Here is a 24396-nt window from a genome sequence, read left to right as displayed (position 1 = left end):
GATCCTGTTGAAAGCAGAAAACTGGGCCATGCGCTGTGAGCTCTTCCTCAGCCTCCCCAGCTGTTTCCTTCAGCTATTCCTAAAAGGCTGAATGGATGTTCCAGGCATGGTTCAGGTGGGAAAATAGACTGCATACAAGTGTTGTTTTCCTGGTTGTCCTCATTATCTGAATACCCCTGATAGGGCTGTATGTGTTGAGATTTGGGGTTTAATTGGCAATTTTGTTAGTGGCAAGAATTCCCGATTCCTCCCTGAAGCAGAAAGACCAAACTGGACACTACAGCAGGACCCTTCCCTCCACCTCAGGGGTAGCAGAGGGCACCCAAAGAGCACAGTTCACTTAACCATTGCCAGTGGGTTTTGTATTTGTACAGAGGTGAAACAGGAGAGCCGAGCCTGAGCCATTCCCCTTCTTCCTGGCTTTTCCCAAGAACCTCAGCCAACCACCACACGTAAGGTTCCTGAATACAACAGGCGTGTTACAAAGCAGCTCAAATCTGCCACTTGCCAACTTTTGGGGGGCAAGTTCCTAAGACAGTGGGTCCGTCAGTCTCCACACGCCCTGCACTTTTTTGTTGGGAAGGTACCATCTTTAATTTTGCTTTGAGGTCTGGTCTTCTAACCCCAACTAAAACTGGCTGACACCGAGATCAGCTACAGAAAACTGTGCCCCCAAAAGTCCGAGCTCAGGGGAGAGAGAAGTACTGGGCCAACAGACCAGATACATATTTCAGAACTGCTGTTCATACAGTGTTTACATAACTACTGAAGTGGCTTATAAATAGTATATAAACTCTGAAACAGACGTTTATTTGCATTGACAAGAATGAAAACTCAGCAACCAGATGTTTAAAAAAGGTTCCAAGACAGGCCTGTTAACTGAAAAGGGTCAAACCTGACCACAAGCATTTTTAATTTTAATTTCAACTACACGTTAGTGAGGTTAGTCAGCCTGACTAGTTAGTCCAGACACAACACCAATACTGACACACAGCCAATGCATCAGGAAAGAACTGAACTGCTGCTGCAAGGCAAGCACAGTGCACTGCTAATTACCATCAGTATGAAATCAGTCTGAATGCCAGACTTGTTGACTCTGTGCTTTCACCACTGTCTTAAAGATATTGGCAACTTTTCTGCCTTCAAATCTTATTAAAAATGATCAGAGAAAGCGTTATGTCCCATAGACATCAACTCAGAGAAAAATATTCCAGCTCTTAAAGCAGAAAGTGCCAATTTGAGTGAAAGCCTTATTTAATTTATAGTTCCAGCATCTGCAGCCAACCCAGTGGAGTCCACAGCAATGCCCACTGAGCAATCAGGAGCCATCACAGCATGAATAATGCTGTACACAGTAAATCCCCAAAACCAAATGATTGAAGTACCTGCTGCACACAGTGGAGCGTAGCTGACAGCCTCTCTCAATTTTCAGTTTAAAAAAATCTTTTCAAGTTAGTAGAAATCTGGGTCATCATGTTCTGGAATGTAATCATTCTGTACGAGGCAAATATGATTACATCCCTTTGCCTAACAGCATGAGGTAAGCTATTGCAAAGGAACTCTTCATTACAGGCATTATTTTGGTAATCTTCCCAAGGCAGTTGTGGATTTGATTAGCCACCAGGACTGAACTCTCTGCAGCAGGAATTACCACCCACATATGGATACCAGCATACCAGGAGAGATGATCAAACACACGATGGGTTAAATAATTCAGGGGAATTTTTTTATCTCTAACTGAGATGGAAGCAGAATGTGCTTTCTGCTTATGCTTGCTAAAGTACCACGTCAAATCAGCCTTACACACGGAAGGGGAAAAGAACTTTCAGGAAACAAACTTTGAGGTTGGTTTTGGGCTTTGAATCCACCCACAAACTCAAATCTGAGACCACCTGCAATCAAACTAAATTAGAATTAGTACAGGTGATGGACTGTTCTCCAGCTCTCATAACAGATAACCACGAGAAAGTGTTAGTCCCAGAAGGGGAAGGCAGGGTCACAACATCAGAGGCACATCAAAGCAAGCCTACCAGCCACTCATCCAAACCACATCATCTGTAAACCAAGTATTTGCCACACCATCCGGAAAAGTTATTGCACGAGGTCAGAATATGCCACTTGTAGGGAGCCTGAGCGTTCAGTTAAGTCAGTAATAAAAGGTGTAATAAATATCTGACAATTAAAGGAGTGATAAGAAAATCCTTCAGAAAAGAAAAACAAGTTTCTCCACATCCATCTGTTCTTCACAGACTAAAGCTCTATTAAAAAATATAAAAAGGAGGAAGGGACAATTCCCAGTGCACTGCAGGTTTAAGCTTTTGGGCAGGAACTTGCTTTTACTTTCTGCAAAGTAATTAGCAAGCAAAAAGTCAAATCAAATTAGACAATCTATATGTAAATCAGAGCTAAACTCATTACAGATTATTTTTACCTGTAAGGGTTTATGCAGTTCTCCTCTATCCATTTCTCTCTTGTGATCTAGAAGTCTCATGGAAAGAGCAACAAACAATACACAGCTGAGGAAGATCCAAATCTCAGGTCTACGGAGATTGTTATCCGTAATATTTGGCCAGGAAGGATTGATCAAAAGAGTTTCAATCACACCTTTCCAGTTTCAGTTTAAGGCACAAACCAGAACTGCCATGAGTCTATCAATTAAGCTCCATCAGCTGTTTAAGCAGAGGAGGAATGCTTACCCCAAATCCCTTCAAAATCATTTCATTTTGAATGAAGAATTAGAAAGACCAAGCACATATGAGTCATTTTATGAAGAAAGGGACCGGAGATTTGCTTTAGAAACAAGGATTTAATTATAAAGACTTAGAATAAACCTTTGTTTCCACAGCAAAGACCATAAATAATTACAAATATCAGTGGAATGAGAAACAGAATCTCACCAAAGAGGTGTTATTTAATTACACTTGGTGAGGTTTCCATCATGTACTCTTTTTTGAGGTTGTCCTTTGTGGGGCTCCTTGAGTGATTTTGGTTGGGTTTTGTCTCAGCATCTGCAAAATTATCTCAAAACTTAGAACTAATAACCAACAGTTTGTTTATTTCTGTGGTCCTTGGAATTAGCATCCTGGCTATCTACATTTCTGACAGCTCTACAAAATGATAAAAAGGCCTTGCCTGGCCAAAAAAAAAATAAGAACCTCTCCAAGTTCCAAATTTTCTGAGCATGAAGGATGAGTTCTCACCTTATGTAAAAAGTGTAAAAAGTAGAATTTTGTGCACCAGTGCCACGTACATCTTTCCATTTAGCAAAACAAGGAGGAAACACTGTGCAGTGCCCAACAAATGGATCTGCAGTGGCCTCACAGCTTCCTTTCAAGGGGCAGTTCCCACCTCCTCTGCTGTGTTCTGCAACACCGTTCACATACATCACTCAACTGCTCGGACTTCTTCTTCACTGGGTGCTGTACAACTGCAGGAAGAGAGGAAGCAAGAGTTGTGCTTACTAATGTTTTTTGCTACACTTCTCCAAGTAACTTAAGGCTACTTAAAGTTAATAAAAATACACAACTGAACTAACACATTCTCATGCTTGCAGTTAAAGCATCTTGGGACCAGGTAAAACAAAATCCACAAAGTTTGGAATTAATGTTTTTCTTCAGTTGGCCTGGTTTCCTAAGAAACAAAGCTCAGGCAAATACACTGCCTGCATACATTCTGTGAAAATGAGTCTGGAAAAAAAAAAAAAAGATACCCACAGCTGGCTGATTTTCAGAGCAGATTTGGGAGGTGAGCAGAAGTTACTGGAACGTGACCCCTCGGGATACAAATTGCGTGGCTGTTTTCTGAGAGGAAATAAGAACTGGGCTATCTCATTGCACTGACCCCGCAGTGCAAGCCAAGGCAGACCATCGGGTATCTGCTGGACACCCAGAGTTCAGGAGTGCCAGAACTTGTGAAACTACTTCTTCCCCACAACAGGCTCTTTCCTAGAGAGCAAGTCTCCTGTCAGGGTAAGAGATGCTTCCACACTCATTTATCAGCACACAACAAGTGATAAAACTTCAATCTTTGTATACAGTTTGATCAATAGCTTGGGTTGGCTTTTAAATTATCAAATTAAACAGTCCAGATTTTAAGGCAGTGGAAAAAATCCTTCTCATTTCAGTATTTCCTTATTATTTTTTCCTTAAACTTTTGCCTCTAGAGCCCACACCTTAAAAGACAATATTGTTGTAACAATTATTGCGATATGCTAATATGAATGTCAGGTTTATTGTGATCAGTGTTTTGCACTTGTGGTATGTGTCCAACCACACGTCCCTGAGCACTGGAAGGAATGAAGACAGCAGAACACAACGGAATCCAACAGTAGTTTATTACCCACTCATTGCAGATGAAGTTAAACACTTCAGTTACCAGTCAATACGAGTTTAAATATTAGTTGACAACTGCAGAAAGTGTACAATGAGTACAAAATCATTAACCATAGTGTAACAAAAAAGTTCCAATGTACTGATGTTTAAAACATCAGTTGTACACTTATTATACAGCAACCATTATATGATCCTCAGCTAACTCGGGGCTTGCATCTGAAAGCTGGTGGTGTGGTTTTTTTTAATTAAGTTCTCCAAGAGGTTGAGAGATTGGGTTACAACTGCATTATTTCCCAAAATACTACTAACATACAGCCTTACCTTATACAGACAAAGCTGGTTTGTATTTTATCAACACTTCCTTTTATCAGGGAATGCAGTAACAAGAAAAAAAATCTATACATAAAAAAATTAAACTCCAATACACAATATATTATATATATGTATATCTATATTGTACTTCAGATTTCATATAAATCAAGTATAGGCCAAATTTTGGCATCAGTTTTAAGTGCATTAAGTTTAATACAAAATCCCCCTCAGACTCTGCTCTTACTGTTCACGTTACTTGTTCCTGAACTGATCTTTATCAGCTTTGATACTTTAGACATCTAGAGTTTTCTCAAGATCTAATTTCCATCTCAGCAATATCACCCTTGTCTTTCATTACACTTTCTAACAAAAATAAACTTGTAAGAAAACTTAGTGACTAATTTAGTCAAAATTTAGCGACTAATAAAATTCTCCAACTTGATGGGAATTCTTATTTACATTTACTGGTCAATAACTTTAAGGTAGTATTATCCCATGTACCCTCTATTCTCCTACAGGAACAGTTACTGATAGTACACATACTGCTTTGCTTTGTTAAATGGACTCTTACCAACATGCAAATTATTTCTAGTGCAGAATGGAGTGCAAAGAAATTTTTCTAATGCATGGTTAAATGTGCTTCAAATCTAGCATCACTTTTTAGAGAACACCTAAAGAGCTCTATCTTCTCTGCCACACCATGTCATATTTTGTTTCCAAATTCAGCTTTGTTTGCCTTTGTTTAAGGAAGTATTGTAAGAAGAAGAACAGCATTAGTGACTCAATTCATCTATCATTTTGTCAAAGATCGTACTTACAATAAATTTTAAAATGGGCTTATATTATTTTTTCTGAAACAAAAAGGCCACTTGAGCTTTCCACTGGAATAAAGTTCTGGCATGAAGCCATTCAATGAGACTTCCTCCCACAAAAAGTTTCAGTTTCCTCAAACTTGTTTGTAAAATACAGAAATAAATTGCATAACCTACAAACATTCTACATTAGACCAAAAAACACCCAAGAATCAATTACAGTAAGTTGAGTCACAATACCCCAATAAATCAATAGTTCTGTCACCACTTTATCTACTGACATTGTTCTGGGGTCTCGTCATTCACACAATTCTGGTACAGAGGGGGAAGCGTCAATGAAGTGTTACAAATGTGCAACCAGTTCCAGCTACTGAGAAACACCTTCCAAGTTAAGCCCTTTAAAAGTCTTGTAAAAATCGGGCTAAGTGTGATTTTAGCAAGAACAATCTCTCAGACCTCAAAAGCAAGGCTGTCACACTTACACCTCAGAAGGGAAGTCACTGCAGACACTGATGTCTGCACGCAGGTCAGAGCATGGATTTGTCCTTCAGGGTTCATTCTCAGTGTAATATGGGAGGAACCAGGTGCAAAACTTTGAGTAAAGTTAACAGGAGTTTGACAGCACTGCCCCTTCATACCACTCAATTACTTAATATCATCTGTATTCTATGTCAAAAATCTCAATTTTGTATTGAGAAAGCAAATACTGAAACAGAAACAACTTTTAGCACAACAGATGTATTTACTTACAGCATGCAAGATTTGTTTTTATGCATTTTTGCAGCTAACAGCCACTCACAGCCCTTAAGTATTTACAAGTTCAAAATTACAATCTTCACATAAGTAGCAATTGCTTACAAAAGTTCTGGACAGCCCCTTGGAAATAAGCAAGAAATGGAGTAAAAAAATACTGAGAGCAGTAATTAAAAAAAGAAAAGCAAAGGAAAACATAATAGCTTCTAATATCCAGACAATGTAACACTGTTCTGGTAAGAAAAAAATAACACAAAAGCCACATATCACATTTAGAGATGCCATTTTATAAGAAATGCATCTTTATGTTTCTTTTTTTTTGAGAAAAGCTGTACGTAACCTTCAAAAAATTCCAAGCAAATAAACAATACACAACTCCTTTTGGTTTGCCAATTTACCTTTAAGTAGCTTTTCCACCTCCCACCTTCCCCCACGGTTTCAAGGTGAGTGGTGAGGCAAACGTGAGCAGAGACTGAACAGCTTCACAGGTGATCACACAGGAGAAGGATGCTTCAATCAACCCCAGCTTGTGGTATGGGACGCAAAAGTAATCACTTTTTCAGAAACATGAAGCTTTTTTCAAAATAATAGATTCTAAAACTCACCCAGGATGCAATGCTCAGTGCTGACTGAGGGCCAGGTCAGGAAAAAAATCCTGCTCCTCTATTTATGGCAATCTAAGACTAATTTGAGTCCCTTCAGCCTCTCGGAAAACAGACTTTTGTGCCAAATCACTCTCTACCTGCCTGTTGGTATTAAGTTTTATTTCATACAGTAATTAAATAAGATGAATTTAACTCACAGCTTTTTCTAATAAATGTGCATTTTTATCTGCTTCTATAAAGTAGAATTTCTCTCCTTAGGACTATACAGCCTGGAATAGAGGGAATTCCCTAGCAGTGACATGGAATACGTTTTTGCACTATTTCATGAAGGGTTTCAAGCATATTGTCCTTCTGTAAAGACATCTAACTACCTTTTAAAGCTATGTTAAATTTATTTATAAACCATTTGGTACCAGCTGATGCTCATACTAGAAACATTTTTCGTGTTCAACTCTAGGAATAGGTTAGGGCAAAAAGTGCTCCAGTTTTACCTGCTGCTTTGTTATGCCCAATTCCAAAGAATCTTAGCTTATTAGTAAACAAAATTATACTACAATACAAACATTCACGCTGGATTTTTAAGTGTTTGCATTTCTGTGATTCTTTATTCTCTAACAGTATTTGTACTGCATGACATTTGTGCTAAACTGCCCTCTTGAGCCTAACCCCTTATAAAACATGAAAATAGAACAGTAAAACTTTTTCTCATGTAAACTTCAGTAAAGTAGTTGCAGTGTGAAGAGACAGAGTTGTGAAGGTGCTGCATAAACACTCTGATGTACATTTCCTGGGGACTAGACTGTGGTACATGGAACACGACATTTTGAAGTTACTCAGTGTAATGTATAAAAATATAAAATATATATTCATGAGTAACAGTAGAATAAGCTACAGTGCAATTTTCCTTAGCCTGTTGAAAGCTCTACCTGTGTGTGATCTTTTCCACCCCTTCTATATCCTCCACAGTACACTTCATGTTCCATTAATACTACAAGAGAGCAAGAACAGCTAGAAAAGACAGCTTGAGCTACACTCTATATGCTGTAAACTTGAAGTGTCTAGAAGTCCAATATGTACCTTAAAAATTAGTTTTGCTCACTTTTCTGTGCTAGAATTTAAACATTTTTTGCTATAAACTGTAAAGCTAGGATATTTAAGGAGAATATGCCCTAAACTTCAGAGAAAGCTATCCTATTATTTTCACCAGTCCTCAGACTAATTTAATATAATTGAAACTACAGCACTTTCTCAGGGCTTTAAGCATAAGGCATTTTGTGTACATTCCCCCAGCTATTTATTTAATGGCTATCTTGGTGTGCAAAGCCAAACCAGTGGAAATCCCACCCTCAAAACCTCAGAAACCATTTTACCCTTTACTGCACGTTCAGCATTGAACTGCAAAAGGGGAACAGAGAGAAAAAAAAATCAAATGCAGAAATATGCACGGAAACAAGGGAACCATTTTCTACTGGGTAAGGTCTTTTCAGCTACACAAGTTGTTCAACACCCCCTCAGCTCTGAATTCCTCAGTTTGAATACATTCATAGCGGTGCATTCGGGATGCACTGGAGAAATGCATCAGGAAAGTTATTTTTCACATCATCTGGTGCCAGTGTACCGTAACCTCGTCTGCTTCAAAGAAAGTGAAGTTAATTTCGTAAATCTACACAGTAACAGTTTGGAGATATGATCTCCAATACAAAAAAAAAACCAAACAAACAAACCCCTTCCAATTCCAAATAATGTTTACGAAAAACGTAAGCTTTGCATTCTATCTAATCACTGTATTTCCCAACCAAATGATGCTTTTCCTGAAAAAGAAAAACGTACAATACAAAACTAAGTAATTTGTGTCTGTCACTAAGACAGAGCTTCCTGGAATAACAGTTCCTGACATGGAAAGAACAGATTGGGCAACACACGAACGAGACAAAATGAAACAGAAATAGGCATATGAAATTACAGTTGAAGGGTTATATCCTACTCATCACTGGAAAAAGGATGATGAAAAGTTGTAAAATTTAGATATGCACAAACAGTTCATGCATTGACCATACTGTCTTGACTGCTCACAATCTGTCAATCAGAATGATTAAAAATTTAATTTCATCTTTACATGGTCTTATAGCTATCTAAACTGGGTAAAAGTGACTATCACCTTTAAATATAGTATGTTAATGCATAAAAATACATATATTTTCTAGAATAAGGATTATATTTTCTAACCAAATACCTAAAAGCAGTGGTACTTCTAGATTAGTTTGGAATAATAAGTGAAGCCCATTTCTTTGCAGAATGGGGTGTTTTTATTGTTTATACGTTTAAATAATTAATTTTGAATATCTGTCCACTGTATAAACAATCTCCAGAAAAATATATCCTCTTCCAGTAACTTACAATACACATTAAAAATACTTACAAAAGGGATTATTGTTCATTTACAACATCTTGAGCTCACAGACACAATTTTTGGGCTAATTCATTACTCAATTTTGATCAGGCAAAACTGAATATTCCGGTTAACTTGAACCATGTCAGCAACACGGACAATCTAACATTTCAAAATATCTGCCTAATTATGTAAGATTTTAAATAAAAATTAGGCATTTTTACATCACAGTATATATGGCATTTCTTAATTTAGCAACAGAAAGGCACAGTTATTAAACCATAAAATACAGTACCTGAATTATGTATACTCTAGTGATATCTACCAATGCTAATCCAGATATTTTACTCTGTAGAGGGGGCTAAAGAAAAAGGCTTCTGCTTGTTTATTTAGAAAAATTCAACCTCATTACAAGTTTGGTCCATTAGAAATACCTATTAGCTGAAACATCTTGAAGCAGGACTTCAGGAAAGAATAGAAGAAAGCAAATTTAGCAGTCTATGGTCCAACAACTCGAGTAAATTACCGTGAAATGGCAAACAGATAATGAATGGAGCCTTCTGATTAGTTGTCAGACATACCTGTTAAAGTGTCAGTGTACACAGGTACAGACTGACAGACATCCCAGATACATTCACTGCATCACACACACACACAGACTTTGTTACAGCAATACGTCTAGACACAGCATTTACAGAGTTCAGCACCTCTCCTGGACTGATACTTGACTGCTGGCCCTACAGCATCCCCAGAGATGTGCAAAGCCCTCTAAATGCTTTGCCTGCTTTCTATTGCTGTTAATGTGAAGACCCTGCTAAAGCCAAGCTCGCCGGCCTTCCCGTAGCAAACTAGTCCAAAAAGCAACTAGCTCTGTTCTCCCTATTTAACGTGCTCAAACTGCATCAGGAAAGACCAATGAAATGGAAGAGGCAAGGAACAATAAACATGAGGGAGAACCCAACCATTCCATACGTGATGTAGCGATAGGGAAGCTCAACTTCCATGCGCTGCCGTGCTTTCCGTATGTCGTCGTGCGGGATGCGAAATATTTTACAGGCCAGTGGGATCGTGGCTTTTTTCATGGCAACTTTTGTTAACAGCAGAACTATCACTCCGATCAACAACCGCAGTATGGCTTTTCCAAACACAGTCACGGTGAGAGAGGACAGGGATAATGGTAAGGTGTGGGGAGGAGGGTCCAGCTGGAGGCCCATTATGTAGTTGACGTGAGAGCCGCAGGCCACGCCGGCACCACAGCCCAGGATCTGAGCCGTGTCTCCTCGCGACGTGCTCCAGGTGTCCAGGGTAAAGGAGAAGATGCCCAGGGCCAAATGGAGACTGATGATAATTAAGGGTGCATATTTGTAAGTCAAGTTGAAGTTATCAATCAGGTCCACAACTGGATGGAAGACAACCAAGATAAGAATAGCATACAGAAACCCAGCAATAACATCCTGTTGAAGAGAAAGACATGGTTTCAGTGTAATAACTATTAAAAAAAATAATTTAAATTACATTAACAAGAACACAAGCCTAGACTGCTGTAATGCTAGAAGTGACTTGTGGATTCTCTTTTTTTTTTTTTTAAGATAAGGTAAAGAATTGCATTTGATCACCTACTAACAAGTCACCTGCATCCTGACGAGATCATGAACAAAGTTATGATCAAATGATCCATGATCAAACTTGCAGATCTAGACTTTTTAGTGAGGCCTGTTGTGACAGGACAAGGGGTGACAGTTTTAAACTAAAAGAGGATAGATTGAGACTAGATATAAGGGAGGCATTTTTTCAATGTGGGTGATGAGGCACTGGCACAAGTTGCCCAGAGAGGTGGTGGATGCCCCATCCCTGGAAACATTCAAGGTCAGGTTGGACAAGGCTCTAAGCAACCTGGTCTAGTTAAAGATGGCCTTGTTCACTGCAGGAAGGGTTGGACTAGATGGCCTTGAAAGGCCCTTTCCAACCCAAACCATTCAGTGATTCTTCTATGATTCTGTCTGCTGGCAACAACGGTCCTTGTCCAGAGTCAGGGCACTCCAACCTACAGCCAGCACAGATCCAGCCCAGCTAAATACATTCTGCCAACTTAAGTTTGCTGAAACAGCTCAACAGTGGATCTCAGTGCTTGGGTGCCAACACACAGGCACGCTGGCAGTCAGGCATTAGAGCAGCTTCAACTTTTCACTCCAGCTTCAAAATTAACAGTGGGGCGAGAATGGAGAACTGATTCCAGCTATTAAAGGAGATGAAGAGGTAACTTCCATGGCTTCATACTTGATTTTCAGTTTTATTACTGATTTTAAAAAGTCTTTTCTTAGTTAAAAGACTACTCCATTTTTTAATTTAGCGTTAAAATTCAGTTACTGTTGATTAATCACTCAGTTGTGTGGAATTATCTGCACCTTTTGTCACCTTCAGTTGTTAATGAAGAACAAGCACTACACTGAGCCAAAAACTAGAAAGTGGATCCCCTTCATTCTCATGCTTATCAACTCTTCCATGTGAGCCAGGAGGTGGGACTTGGATCAGCAGGGTTTGTAGTGCTCCTCTTCAATGGATCATTTTTGTTCACTTCCACTAACTGAATGCTTGCTGAAAGCTCTAATACAATTGACTGATATGAACATCAGACTTGCTCATTTCTGAAGCAACCACAACTGTCTGCTCTATTTGCCATCCTATTCCCCCCAAACTCAGGCACCATGGTTGATGTTTCTTGCAGGCAACACGTGGTGAACTGTATTCCCTCAAACACTGCAGAGGATTCAGGTGTGAAACTGCCAAATAACCCAGTCTGGTTGCTATTTGTTGCACTACTTTGTTCTAAGATATTATGTGTCAGCTGAACTATCAGTCCATCACATCATCCTCCACACAAGTGGTTCTAATTTGGGAAGCCTCCTAGTTAGTGATGCAAAAATGCCATTCAGTTTTTCTGAGCTGCCTTATTTTCACATGCTCCCTTTACACTGTGTTCATCTAGTAGCTTTTCTACTCCCTACCAGGCTTACTCTTTTCTGTCAGTTAGCTTTTCTCCTTCTAGCACATGATCCTCAAAAACCATCCTCATTAGCAGTCTTGCATTCCAGTTACCCCTTTGCAGTGTTCTTGTTTTCCCATTTTTACATTGCATACATTTGTGTTTCAGTTTCGGGTTTTTTTAACCCTGTTTAATAAATGAGTTTGTCTTTCAAAGATGACAACTTTGTTATTTGGTTCTAGAAACTCTGGGAAGTGAAACCCCAGCAGGTAGTGTGGGGCTCTGAAATGAATGTGCTTTGAGCAGCTGAGATGGAACCCCAGTGAACATTAACAGCTGCTTTCTCATTCTGCAATATTATTTCTACTCTGTAGAGGAAAATTTAGTCTACACTTCAGAGTAGTCATCAATTTCTGCACTAAACCCCGATATTAAATAGCTGTTAAGTTTCAACTGCGGACTGAGTTAATAAAAGACAAGTATAAATTAACCATGATATTCACTTTTAGCTATTGTATCAATTTCTGTGCTGAAGAAATATAAGTATTCTGTTCCTGTATGGTAGGACATTCAAAAAAATACATCTACATACAATTATTGCACTGTAAAACCTTCATTGTGATGGCAGTTTATGAAATCAGAACAGCATTAAAACAGAAGCTTAGTAGGATTATTTTCTTACCAAAATTGAATGCATTCCCATATAAATTCGACTACAGCAAACCAAGGAACACCAGCAGAGTGCAAGGATCAGTCCAAACATAAAAGGATACTGGTAGGGAATAAAAATGGAGAAACTGTATTATAAATTTGGAAAAAAAAATTTTTTTAAAAAATCACTCTTTGAGAATTCTATAATTAATTCCAATTAATGCCACTTATGCTTACCCTTTTCCTTGCCCTTTCCTTTCCCCCGAGCCTATTTCATAAACTGAAAATGTTAAGTCAAGCTTTCAACTTTTCCCTTGTCTTCCTTTGCATTCAGGATGTATGAATTTCAGTGCTGGGGTCATACCTTTTCAAAGCACTAAGAAATGTATCCATCTCTGTAGCAGTTGTCTTGCCATGCTGAGATGCCCTAAATTGGCCACATGGGCAGAGACAAGTGTGTGCTATAAACTGTGTAACAGTTTTACACTGGGTGAAGCAGCTACATCACATACTAGTATTATCAGCAATTATCTAGAGAGAACTAGTGGCTTCAGGTTTTTTTCCTGAAAAGAAGGAACTCATCATAAAATTACAAATGAATTCAATCCTTCCTCAATCCTTTATTTTAGAGCTTCTGCAATCCCTGACTCCACCTCTGGGCATCAGTATGAAACTCCTAAAACAGTAATGTCTTTTGTTCTCTCCAAACCCATATAAATTTCCTCCCACAATCCACATTTGTTAAACAAAAAAATCAAATAATTATTTGCAATTGTTTCCATCTTCTCATAGATTTTTTTTTTCATTAATAAGGACTGTTTACCAGGAAGAAACTAAACACTTTGCTTTAATAAGCACATGCCAACACAAGTAGAAACTTAGTTCCTTAACTTTCTTAGGTTTTGGATAAAACTATGATATATTAACATATTACACCTTCTCCACTAACATATTGCAAAATGTTGTACAAGACAGGATACAGCTTCCTTTTTTTCTGTATTAAAAATAATTATTAGTTCTTTAAAAGAAGCAGTCACAAGACAAAATGGCATGTTTCCAAAATTGCTTCATTTCCTATGATAAATCATTTTCAATATAAACAGGAGTCTAGATGTACTCAAACTTAGGAATAAAATCTAAGAATTACAGGCAGTTTTCTTGCCCTTTCCCTTGTCCCTTTTATGGGTAACCTGAAGGGTAGAATATCCAACAAATTAGAGAAAGTATCTTTAACATTACTGGAGAAAGTCCTGTGCCCTCTGTGAAGGCCACTGAACAGACTGACAAGTTCCTAAATCAGTCTTTCAGTGAAAGGTTTGAGAGAAGATTATCAGTCTTCTGCATTATTCCAGTGTTGTTTGAATTCTCAGCTCCAGAACCAAGTTAGCATGACAAACCGAAAATAATTTTCTCAAACTGACAGCATATCACTAAGCTGAGATTTCCCATAAAGATTTCACATTAAAATAAATTCTACATGCCCAGCTCACAGTTGTGTTACATCCAGGCTAAACTAATTCCTGTAGCAACATTTGCCTTTGTTTCTACTACATTCATCTACAAATTGGACCTAAACAAGATTACAAACTTGTGACTCATTTCTAACTGAAATGATGAAGGAACAAATCCAGTTTCCTGCCTTTCAGAAGTGTGCTAATAACGGGCAAACCAGCAGGAACTCGGTCACACTCAGACAGGATTGCAGGGTTATCAGATGCCGACGTTGTTACAGCGCCCACAGAAACCAACCCTGCACGCTACAAGTGCAGCCCCATCGCTCTTCCTCATGATGCTTCTCCCTTCCTTGCCACTGATCTCAGGAAAGAAGGAATGCTGCCTGCGCCAGGAGGACATTCAAGGACAGTCACACAACCTCCCTGCATGGGGCTGCTCCACACTCCCTCCCAGAGGACTCCCAAAGCAGGAATGCTGTGTATGCAGGGATAGCTATACTCTATGTGCCATGAAGAGGAGCTCTGAGTTGCCCATCCCTTGATACCACGTGGCCATCCTTGTTTCCTGGCACACATCTTTTGTGCTTTCAGGGTCCAATCAGGGGTAAGGCTTTTCTTTAATAAAAAAAGACTTGTCCTGTTTTTGAAATACCTGACAGAAACAGAAGTTGCAGCTTTAGCAGGAAGACCAAGCCTGCAGTGCCAGGCTCAGCAGGGCTACAGCAGCTAATGATCCCATGGGTAAGAAGCTGGGATTGTGGGAGGGAAGAGGTCAGAGCAGCTTTAACAGCAAGATCCCGAGAACAAGGAGTATGAAGGAAAAAGTTAGGTGAGGAGTCTTGTTTTAAGTGTCCTGAGCAGGTCATTGTAAACAGCAGGGAAAGGATTCTGAAAACGAAAAAATAAATGTTTGCTCTCAGTTAAGAAATCTCAAGGGAGGGGTGTTTGGGAAGAAGGAAACTGTCAGAAACTCCAACTTTGAAGAATATTTTGGAAAGAGTATTTGTCTCTGTCATATCTCACTCTAATTCTGAATAAATACCCTTTAAACCATCTGAAAATATGTGCCAGCTTAGTTCCTCTGTAGCAAAACATAGCAGAATAGTTTGGGTTGGAAGGGACCTTTAAAGACCATCTAGTCCAACCCCCCCGCCATGGGTAGGGACATGCTCAGCTAGATCAGGTTGCTCAGAGCCCCATCCAACCTGGCCTTGAACACTTCCAGGGATGGGGCATCCACCACCTCTCTGGGCAACCTGTGCCAGCATTTCACCACCCTCCAAAAAACTTCTTTTTTTTTTTTTAATCTAATCTAAACTGACCCTCCTTTAGTTTAAAAACATCACCCCTTCTCCTATCACAACGGGCCCTAAAAAGTTGGCTCCCAAATTTCTTACAGGTGCCCTTTAAGTACTGATCACAAATAAAGCACAACACTCTGCCTCCTCCTTGACCTGTTTTCACTATACCTCCACTGGGTTCAAGAATTCCCAGGACACCAGACTGGTTGCACCTGCTTAAACCCTGCCTTGGGGTGGTAAAATAACCATGTATTTTCTCCTCACATGTAGGGCTAAGTGCACAAGGTGACTAAAGGAGAATATTAACACTCCTACACAGCAGAGTGCTCAGCAGCAATGCCAAGTCATACCACCAACAGGGGACATCACCTTGATCCTTACAAAAAAGCTGATGCCATAAATGTACTTCTAAATTGCTGTCTGAAAATAATGCAATATTGAGGTACCAGCAAGCATTTCCTAAATGTTGTTTCATCTAGAAAATGACAGCCTGTATTTTGCACATAAAGTGGTATATACCATGGCTGTGTATCTGTAACCTCCCACTGTCCAGGCCTGCAAAATACCCCCAAATAACAAATATTTTCTGTTAATATAGTGTCTTAAGAGTATTAACATTTTTCTTTATAATACTGTATTTCACAAAACTTATCTCCTAATCACAACTGAATCTTCAAAGAAAAAAAAAAATGAAACAAGCAGCTTTTACTGGTTTTTACTTAAAACAGGCACATTTTATGAAAGACCAGTACGAAAATTCTAATATAAGTTTATCTCAAGTGTTCATGGAAGAAAGCCATAAGCACTTTTTTATTTTGCTCTGTTGACTTGGGTCTCTTATTTTGGAAAATACTGCATTCATGAATTGGAAAATTAACAGCTATCAATTACCTCTGAGCTATAAACTTTTAGATCTTCTCTGTACAGTTGTATGTAGACACACTGACAGGCTCAAGATAAATGAGAGATATTAAAGCATGAATTGCTGAATTCCAGCAGTTTTATTCCCATGGTTCCTGGCACGTCAAATCAGATCTACAGAGGGACAAAGGACAGCTGCACTTCTGCCCTCTTCCCCAGTTCACTGCTGTTCTTACTGATTTAGGCACCAGAAGCCAGACTAGGACCACGTGTCCTTTCAGGTGATGGCCTGAAAGGTTGTCAGAGATCACAGCTGGGAGAGGTAAACATAAAAACCAGGTTTCATTCTCTCAGCTTGTTCTTTTTGATTAAAAAATTGTCATATCATTGTTCTTGACCACACTTAGTGTCGCTGTCAGTCAGACATTCAGGAACAGCCCAGTTTGGACACAAACACCTCAAACCCTGTCTCCTTGTTCTCAACTAAGACCATCTTAAGTATATCCTCAAAAACCCATTATGCCTCCATAGCCATCGTGCCACCTCAACAATTCTGAGTATGAGGGATATTTTTTGAACTGCACACTGCTTTCTTTTGTCTAAACAAAAAAAACTCCAAAAAACAAGCACGTTATTTAAAATTAAAAAAAACGTTGATTTCTTCACTTCACACATTAAGATAAAGCTAGGAATAAAACTGACTGAATAAACTACTCATCGTTTCTCAGATCTCAACTCATATCCAGAATCTTGTTTCAAAGAAACTGAATTAAATTCATCAGATTTGGAAAACAGCAGTAAAACTGTTCCCAGGAAGTCTTTGAGAATTTTATGCCCTATGTTTTTAACAGAAAATTCCCATCCAATAGAAAATTCCATTACATCCTCCAAAATGGGCTTGCAAGCTTCTGACTGGATTCCACACAAAACCTTCCCTCATCCTCCTCCCTCCCCTTAATCTGACTTTTTGCCAAGAGTCTTAATAACATAACTATTGTTTAAAAATGCTCGTAAGGAAACAATCTGTCCCAAAAGCTTTGACCTAGGTCAGAAAATTTCTTCTTTCATAATGAAACATTACTGAAAGACACTCTAGATGCTCATTTCTTTACTTTTTTAAAGCACATTCTACACTGGAGAAGTTTCCAGCACCTACAAAGGATTCCAAAATAATTTTCTAATATTTTCAGGGTCCTACAGTATTACTCAATGATCTTTTTCAATCATAACTCAGAAGTTCAACTTGAGTTTGAGACAATTATTTTGGGCCAGAGTCCACGGAAAGAATCCAAGCAGCACTTGCAGCACCAGGCTTTCAATAAGGTATTTGAGCCGTGTACTGGCAACAGTCACGTGAAAAGCCACGATCAACGTTTATGGGAATGACTCTGAGACCCTGGTTGGACAGATGAGTACAAAAAGCACAGCATAAAAACGGTTTTGTGCAAGGAGCAGAAGAAAAGGGAGAAGAGGATTGTTAGAAAGACCACTTATCAGTAATTTTAAGAAAAATAAACTAAGACTTTTTTTCAAAATGGGCCAAGTGGTAAACACTACTGGTTAAGCTGCATTTATCAATAATTTCCTTCTTTCTTCCACTGACCAACATGAATACCAAAAGGCATGAAGACCTCAGTGTTATATGTCACTACAAGATCTTCTTCTTTAAATTCCAAGATAAAGTTTTCAATGCCAGTCCTGCAGGGAGTTAAAATATTTAATTTTCTGCCACACATAATCTGAAAAGAAATTAAGGAGTAACAATAGAAATTAGCCTGTTACTTCTTTTCCTTGCAGTCATTAAAAAATAACCCCTCTCTGAACACAGCCAGCAAGAATCTTATGGCTTGCTCTGTTTATGCCCCAACACCTAAAACTATAGTTTTTCTGCAAAGTGTTTTCTCAGGCTTAAACAACACACCCCATTTGAAAGAACAAGGAGTGCTTTACATGTGTACAATCCAAGAAAAAAGAAACCCCTTGAGAACTATTTCCTTTGAATTCTTTTTCATCAAAAACTCTTGCATTTGTTTTTACATATTTCCCCCCAAGATCCTTTACAGTAATTAAAGATTTGCTTAGGCAAAGCTGAAAAATATATTTAATGCCAGTCAACAGGGTTTAATAGGACAGGCTGCTGTATTCCTCTGGCACAGATTCCCCAGTGAGATTTCTAAGAACTGCCTGTGCTCTTTTCAAACTTTTAAGAATATCTGAATCAAACAGGCCACACAACTTTTTTCAGCTTCCTTTACCAACTACAGGCATTAATATGGCCCACAAAAGAAGACCTCACATTTCAAATAGAAGAGACAAGGGCAGTGTCCTCCAAATTCTCATCTCTCTTTCTCAATTGTTCTCGATTGTGTGGGTAATTCTGTGTTTTCAGATCATCCCTTCAGCAGTGCTTCTCATGTCAGAAGTACTGACTGTTTAAGAAACATGTGTAAGAAAAACAATTAGACAAGCACACATCTCTTTGCCAAAGTGTCTTCCAAACATTTTAGTGTTTCAGTCAAAAATCCACTTGGGCTCGTCCCAGAGGTGAGGTGTCTATACTTGCTCTCACACACAGATTTTGTACATAAGAGATGGCTTCCTGTGTGTAGCTTGCAGTTTATGACTACCTCAATCTTACTAATAATGAAAGCCTTTCAACAAGGACAGACACTTAAAACTAAGATTTGCCCCTTTCTGTAAAATTCTCACTGTAGCAATGTAGTGATCAGACTATTCATTCACCCTCAATAACCAATTATTCCCTATTCCTGTGGGAATTTAGTCTTTCGAAATGAAAGAGCAGGCAGACAGTTCTAGAGGTAATATTCAGTAGTGGTCAATCAGAATCAGAGAGTGATCAGATCTCCCAGAAATCCCAATATAGATCCTGTCAAACCCATCTCATTTGATTACATTCATCAGCCTTGATAAAAGTCCTGGTGCACACAAAAGATTTCTGGAAGGGAGTTTGATGTGGTACCACGTGACAGTCTTACACAATTGGTACCACAGAGTCAACAGAGCACTAATTAACTGAAAACTGAAAAATACATCAGAGAAACCATTGCAGAATAGATGCATCTGCTGTGGGTTTAGCAGTGGTGTTTATCCAGGTCACCATTAGCACCAGTAGGGTGAAAAGAGTCACTGATGAGAGGCTTTGCATATCAAACACTGGCAGACACGTACACGGGGAGGGCAGTGCTGTCATATTCAGCACCATAAACTGCTTCAGAGGGGAAGCCATTCTAAGAACGTTGGTTAATTTAGTTACAGAGGAACTGCTACTCATCAACCCAGGCTCTGGGCTCCTGCTGAACATCAACTGAGCGAAGTTTGCTCAGCGGCCTGCAGTGAGAGTCAGCAGTTCCTGACTCAGCTCATTAATGCAGAGCTCAGGAAGGAGTGCAAACCCATCACCTCCTAATGCAGACAGCTACTGCCAGAGCCAGGCTGCATCCTGGAGGAACTCTGGGAGAAAACTGTGTTTTCTGTCTCTCTGGATGGTATTTTTTTTGTTCTCCTCAAAATAAGTCAGCAGGGTTATGGCACATTCAGGTGCCACCCCAACTCAAGCACCATTTCTAATAAAATATGTCTTGATATGTATTAGAAATTAGTGGTTCAATGTAATCAAACAAAATATAAAAAATACTTTTTCCAGTAGTCTCAGCCTGATTCTTTGGAGATTTTGTAGATAATTAGCAGTTCACACTCTTTCTTCCTCCCTATTCAGGACATGATAAGCCAGCCTGGCTCAAACTGTCAATATTTCAAAGAAAGAAGGTTTTCCTCAAAGTGATAAAGGTTACTTTTTCCTACATCAGATTAAGAATTATAATCCCACTGCCTTTTAAGTGTTTGTCCTCCTCTTTCAGGGCATCAGAACATCAAAGACAGGAAAAAACAGAATCAACATCTGTAACATTCCTAAACTCTCTTGACTCTTTGGCATGAGCTTTATATTTCAAGGGTACTGAAATATCTTTGAAACAAGTGGTTTTCCCTGCTGAAATGTAGCATATTAAATAAATAAATAGGGATTATGCAAGTAGAATCAAAAGCTTCAGGTAAGCTCTCATAATAGAAGGGGAAACTGAAAAATTATATTCCACAGTGGACAGAACAGTCAGACATTATGAAAGTTATGTCAATATATAACTTGTTTCTCTCTGAAAGTTTCATTGAATATTCCCGGTGTCCAAACCATCTTTAAAATACATCATCTCTGAAAATATTTTACTTGATCAATTGCATTTATAGCAACTATTTCACTTTTACTGTATATAGTCAAAAATAGTTTTGAACACCATGTGAAAGGAAAATAATTGTAACAGCATTACTTATAGTCATTGAAAACATGGAAAGCACAAATTCAACGGGTTAAAAAAACCCTACTGCAATCAAAACATGATTTTAAATGGACAATCTGGGCCATATGTAGAAAAATAGCAGATTTGCTCTGTTCTCTATGTTCTTCAAGGAAAAGACTCAAATAGATTGTCTTTGATAGAAAAGAACTATCACACAATAGTAGGAAGTCATAGCTCACTGAAAGCAAACTCCAAATAAGCTATACAGGAAAGAGATTCCCTTCTCACTGGAATAACATCTTTTAGAGCACAAGGAGCTTTCTTTGGTCTAGTATAAACTTCAAAGTGACAAACTCAAAAGTCACCTGTATTGTAGAATAAAGTCCCTGCAGAGAGTCACACTTGTATCTGCTTCAATTCACACTCAGCCTCACTCCACTGTGATTTTCTGAACCAACAGTCCCAGGATGTGGACTGGTCACCATCAAGGTATGTGTAATGCTTCTTCACACTAAATATAGACAGAAAGACTGTACCCCAACATTTGCCAAAAAGTTTAAATCTAACCATCTGTATCTACTGCTAAATTTTTATAATTAAATAAAAATCATTTATCATTAATAGCTTTCCAAGAAGTTCTAAGGTCAGTCTTTTTTGACACCACCTATTTCCAGAAAAGCATGACAAAAAGATGTCATGGATTCTACTCCCTTTCAACACCAGTAAAATATGAAGAGCAGAAGAAGCATCAGATGAAAGCTTAACTCTAGAGGTGAATCAAGAGAGTCTTGACACGCCATAGGTTAATTTCTGATTAATATTTGGAGATAATTCAAAAATCAGAAGGGATGTTTTTTTACATTAATATTTTGAAATGGTAGAAGCTTCAAGGTCTGTTATTCATACCCATTTCACAGAAAAAAGGAACTAAAATTAACACTCAAACACTTTGCTTCCTCATTTCCTAAGCACAGTTCTAGACAAGTAACAAGGCTGAATGTTTATGATTTCTTAATATGCATTCATTATATATATGTTTAGTCAATTAGCACAGTGTTTCACAGGCTGCAGTCACAGGGCTGGCAAACCAAAGATCGAACTGGGTTCATTGGCAAAAACACATTTCCCACACTGTCACTGTGCTGGTTCTGCAAAAGCAATCGAGACGGGCTCTCCTCTGCACACATGACATCAGTCTCTGCAAAGCTGATCGACTGCTGCTGCTAAATGAGGTTTCCCACATGCAGAGAAAGAGAAATCCAGTTCGCTCTTCCAACTGACATAAGCCCTCCACACCCAACAGTAATAATCAAATATTCAAATGATCAAACATTGATCATGACAAAACACGATCAAAACAACTTTGAGATTAAGAATCTCAGTGAAAATCATTTATTTCAACACCCATAAAACATGACATTATTATTTGCATATCATATATATATTATATATTACTATTCCTGCACAATTCTAGCAGAGTGATACTTCACATTTTCCTAGCAAAAAATATGAATCCCTAATAGCTTTCTTCTGGGCACATTTTATCATGTTGCAGAAAATAGATACATAAGCTTTGGTTAAAGAGAGGCCAAATACAATCTCTAACCTTTAACTATCTTTTTCCTTTCAGCCACCCATTCTAGACACTGAGATAGAGCCACAGAGTGTCAGCCTGTGACAGCCGACAACTGGTGATTGTTATCAGTGACTGGGAAGACAAGAGTTCAGCCCCTGCCTAAAGATTAGAACGAGTTAGTTCTCTCTGCCGAGGTTATTTATATCCCACTTAAACCAGGCAGGTATTGTAAAATAAGGATTTGTAAACATTAACAACTTAAGAGTCGAATTATTGCATAACTTCTTGAACATTACACACATAGTCCTCATAACTCTACACTGGACATTTGCTGCCTGGGAAAGCCTTATCCCTCAGTTACTACTGACACTGGTGCAGTGATTTAAAGCTGGATACGTGATGTGCTTCCCTTGGAGTCGCTGCTGTTGCCGTACTTCTAACAGCAAATGCCGAAGCACATGCCACTGCTTGCGTAAACCAGATGATCAACAGTGTTATTTTAACTTCATCTATTGACCCAAAGTGCCACAGGCAGATCTTAGAGATTCTGCTGAATGAAGGTGCTGAAAAGATCAGAGATTATCAATTCCCGCTAATTAAGAGCACACTGATAGTTGTAAGATCGCCTGAAAGTACAAAACCCAGAAATAATCATTTACAGTTTGTCGTTAATGAAACTAAAATCGTTAAAGGAAAGCTAAACCTACAGACTGACTGAAGCTACAAAGTGACTCGTGGCAAAGAACGATTAGCAAAAAGTGCTTTTCTTGCTGGCTCTCCACCAAATTCTCACTCTGTAAAACCAAATGCCTGTAAAAACATCAGATGCCTACCCAAACTTTGTGCGAAGAAGGAACAAGTTGGAAAAAAACCTCACAAGAACAAAATGCAGACTGTTACCGCAGACTTTTCGTGCCTGCTGAGCTAATCCACAAAGCCGGCAGGACTTCCATTCAACAGGACAGAATTACTAGAACAGTTCTTGTTACCTGAGCACTCGCTTAGACCGCAGGAAAAAAAATATAAATAAAGGGGGGAGGGGAAAAGGCACAAATTTCACATTTTTCCCGAACAAACTCAGCCACCTCCCCTCCCAAAATAAATCAGGGCTGTCGCACCCTCACACCCCGGGGCCGGAGAGCGCACGGCTGAGGACGCGGAGGTGCGAGCTTTACCTGCCAGCGGCCGTAGCTGAGCAGCAGCAGCGCCAGGGGGATGGCGGTGCCCGACATGGCGTGGGTGGAGGGCATGCTGTACTCCGAGTTGTAGAACACCTCCAGCTTCACCACGGGCGGCGAGGCGGGACGCGGCCAGCGGATCACATCCTTGGTGCACTGCCCCAGGTACATCACCCACACCCAGATGATGATGAGCCTCCGGCCCAGCCAGGCGTCCAGGTTCCAGATGCAGAAGGGGAAGAAGAGGATGTAGAAGAGCTCGTTGCCAAGCTCCGTGCCCAGGCTGAAAAGATAGTAGAGAAAGCGGCTGCGGGTGGCGAACTCCTGGCTGCCGTCCTCCTCCTCCGTCAGCGAGTTGCGGCGCGGCCTCCTACTCCAGGGCCGCGGGGGTCCCGCCGCGCCGGGCACGGCGCCGTTCCCGGCGGTGTTCCCGGCGGGATGCGCCTGCCCGCCCGCGGGGCCGCCGTTCGCCACCGGCCCCCGCTGCCCCGCGCCGGCCCAGCCCGAGGGCCCCTCCACGCCGCAGAGCCGCTGGAACGCGGCCACTTTGCGCGGGTCCTGCAGGTGGGCGGCCAGGCGGGCCAGGCGCCGGCCGACGGACATAGCGAGCGGCGGGACCGGCGGCGCGCTTAGGGCGGCGGGGGGGGATTTCTCCTGACGGGCGGCAGGAGGGGACGGGGGCTCCGCGGGGGAGGAGAGCCGCTCCCTGAGGAGAAACGCGCTGGAGGGCGAGGCGGCGGGGAGCGACGGACGCGGCGGGGCTGCCCCTCGCCTCAGCGCGGCTCCTCCGCCGCTCCGGCCCCGCTCTCGCTCCCTCCCTCACGCCCGCGCCGGCCCCGCCCCAGCGCGCCTGCGCGCAGCTCCCCCCCTCCGCGCG

At 40.1% G+C, this 24396-nt stretch overlaps 1 protein-coding gene across 2 annotated transcripts; it reads right to left on the bottom strand.

The window, feature by feature from the left end:
- Nucleotides 1-35: 35 nt before the first annotated feature.
- On the bottom strand, nt 36-24338 carry SGPP1 (sphingosine-1-phosphate phosphatase 1). Of its 2 annotated transcripts, XR_003532690.1 has the most exons (4): nt 23517-24338; nt 12868-12957; nt 9812-10656; nt 36-46 (listed from the first exon to the last, which is right to left on the bottom strand). XR_003532690.1 is itself a non-coding variant. In XM_027674166.1 (3 exons), exons 1-3 carry the CDS (start codon nt 24120-24122, stop codon nt 10105-10107), a joined length of 1248 nt encoding a protein of 415 aa, XP_027529967.1. In that variant the 5' UTR covers nt 24123-24338; the 3' UTR covers nt 4317-10104. The 2 variants fall into 2 exon arrangements, 1 of the variants encoding a protein (XP_027529967.1); XM_027674166.1 differs by lacking the exon at nt 36-46 and having other exon boundaries at nt 4317-10656.
- Nucleotides 24339-24396: the final 58 nt, after the last annotated feature.

This window comes from Neopelma chrysocephalum, unplaced genomic scaffold (assembly GCF_003984885.1).
Source record: "Neopelma chrysocephalum unplaced genomic scaffold, ASM398488v2 Primary Assembly neopelma1_24, whole genome shotgun sequence".
Classification (NCBI taxonomy): Eukaryota; Metazoa; Chordata; class Aves; order Passeriformes; family Pipridae; genus Neopelma; species Neopelma chrysocephalum.
Note: the sequence above shows the minus strand (reverse complement) of the source record. Positions and strands in the feature narration are given on the sequence as shown.

Coding starts and splice junctions, on each gene's coding strand:
- SGPP1 (XM_027674166.1), bottom strand. CDS start 24,122: ATGTCCGTCGGCCGGCGCCTGGCCCGCCTGGCCGCCCACCTGCAGGAC. Junction 12,958..23,516: donor TCAGCTACGGCCGCTGGCAG/GTAAAGCTCGCA, acceptor ATTCCCTACCAG/TATCCTTTTATGTTTGGACT. Junction 10,657..12,867: donor TGGGAATGCATTCAATTTTG/GTAAGAAAATAA, acceptor TCTCTTCAACAG/GATGTTATTGCTGGGTTTCT.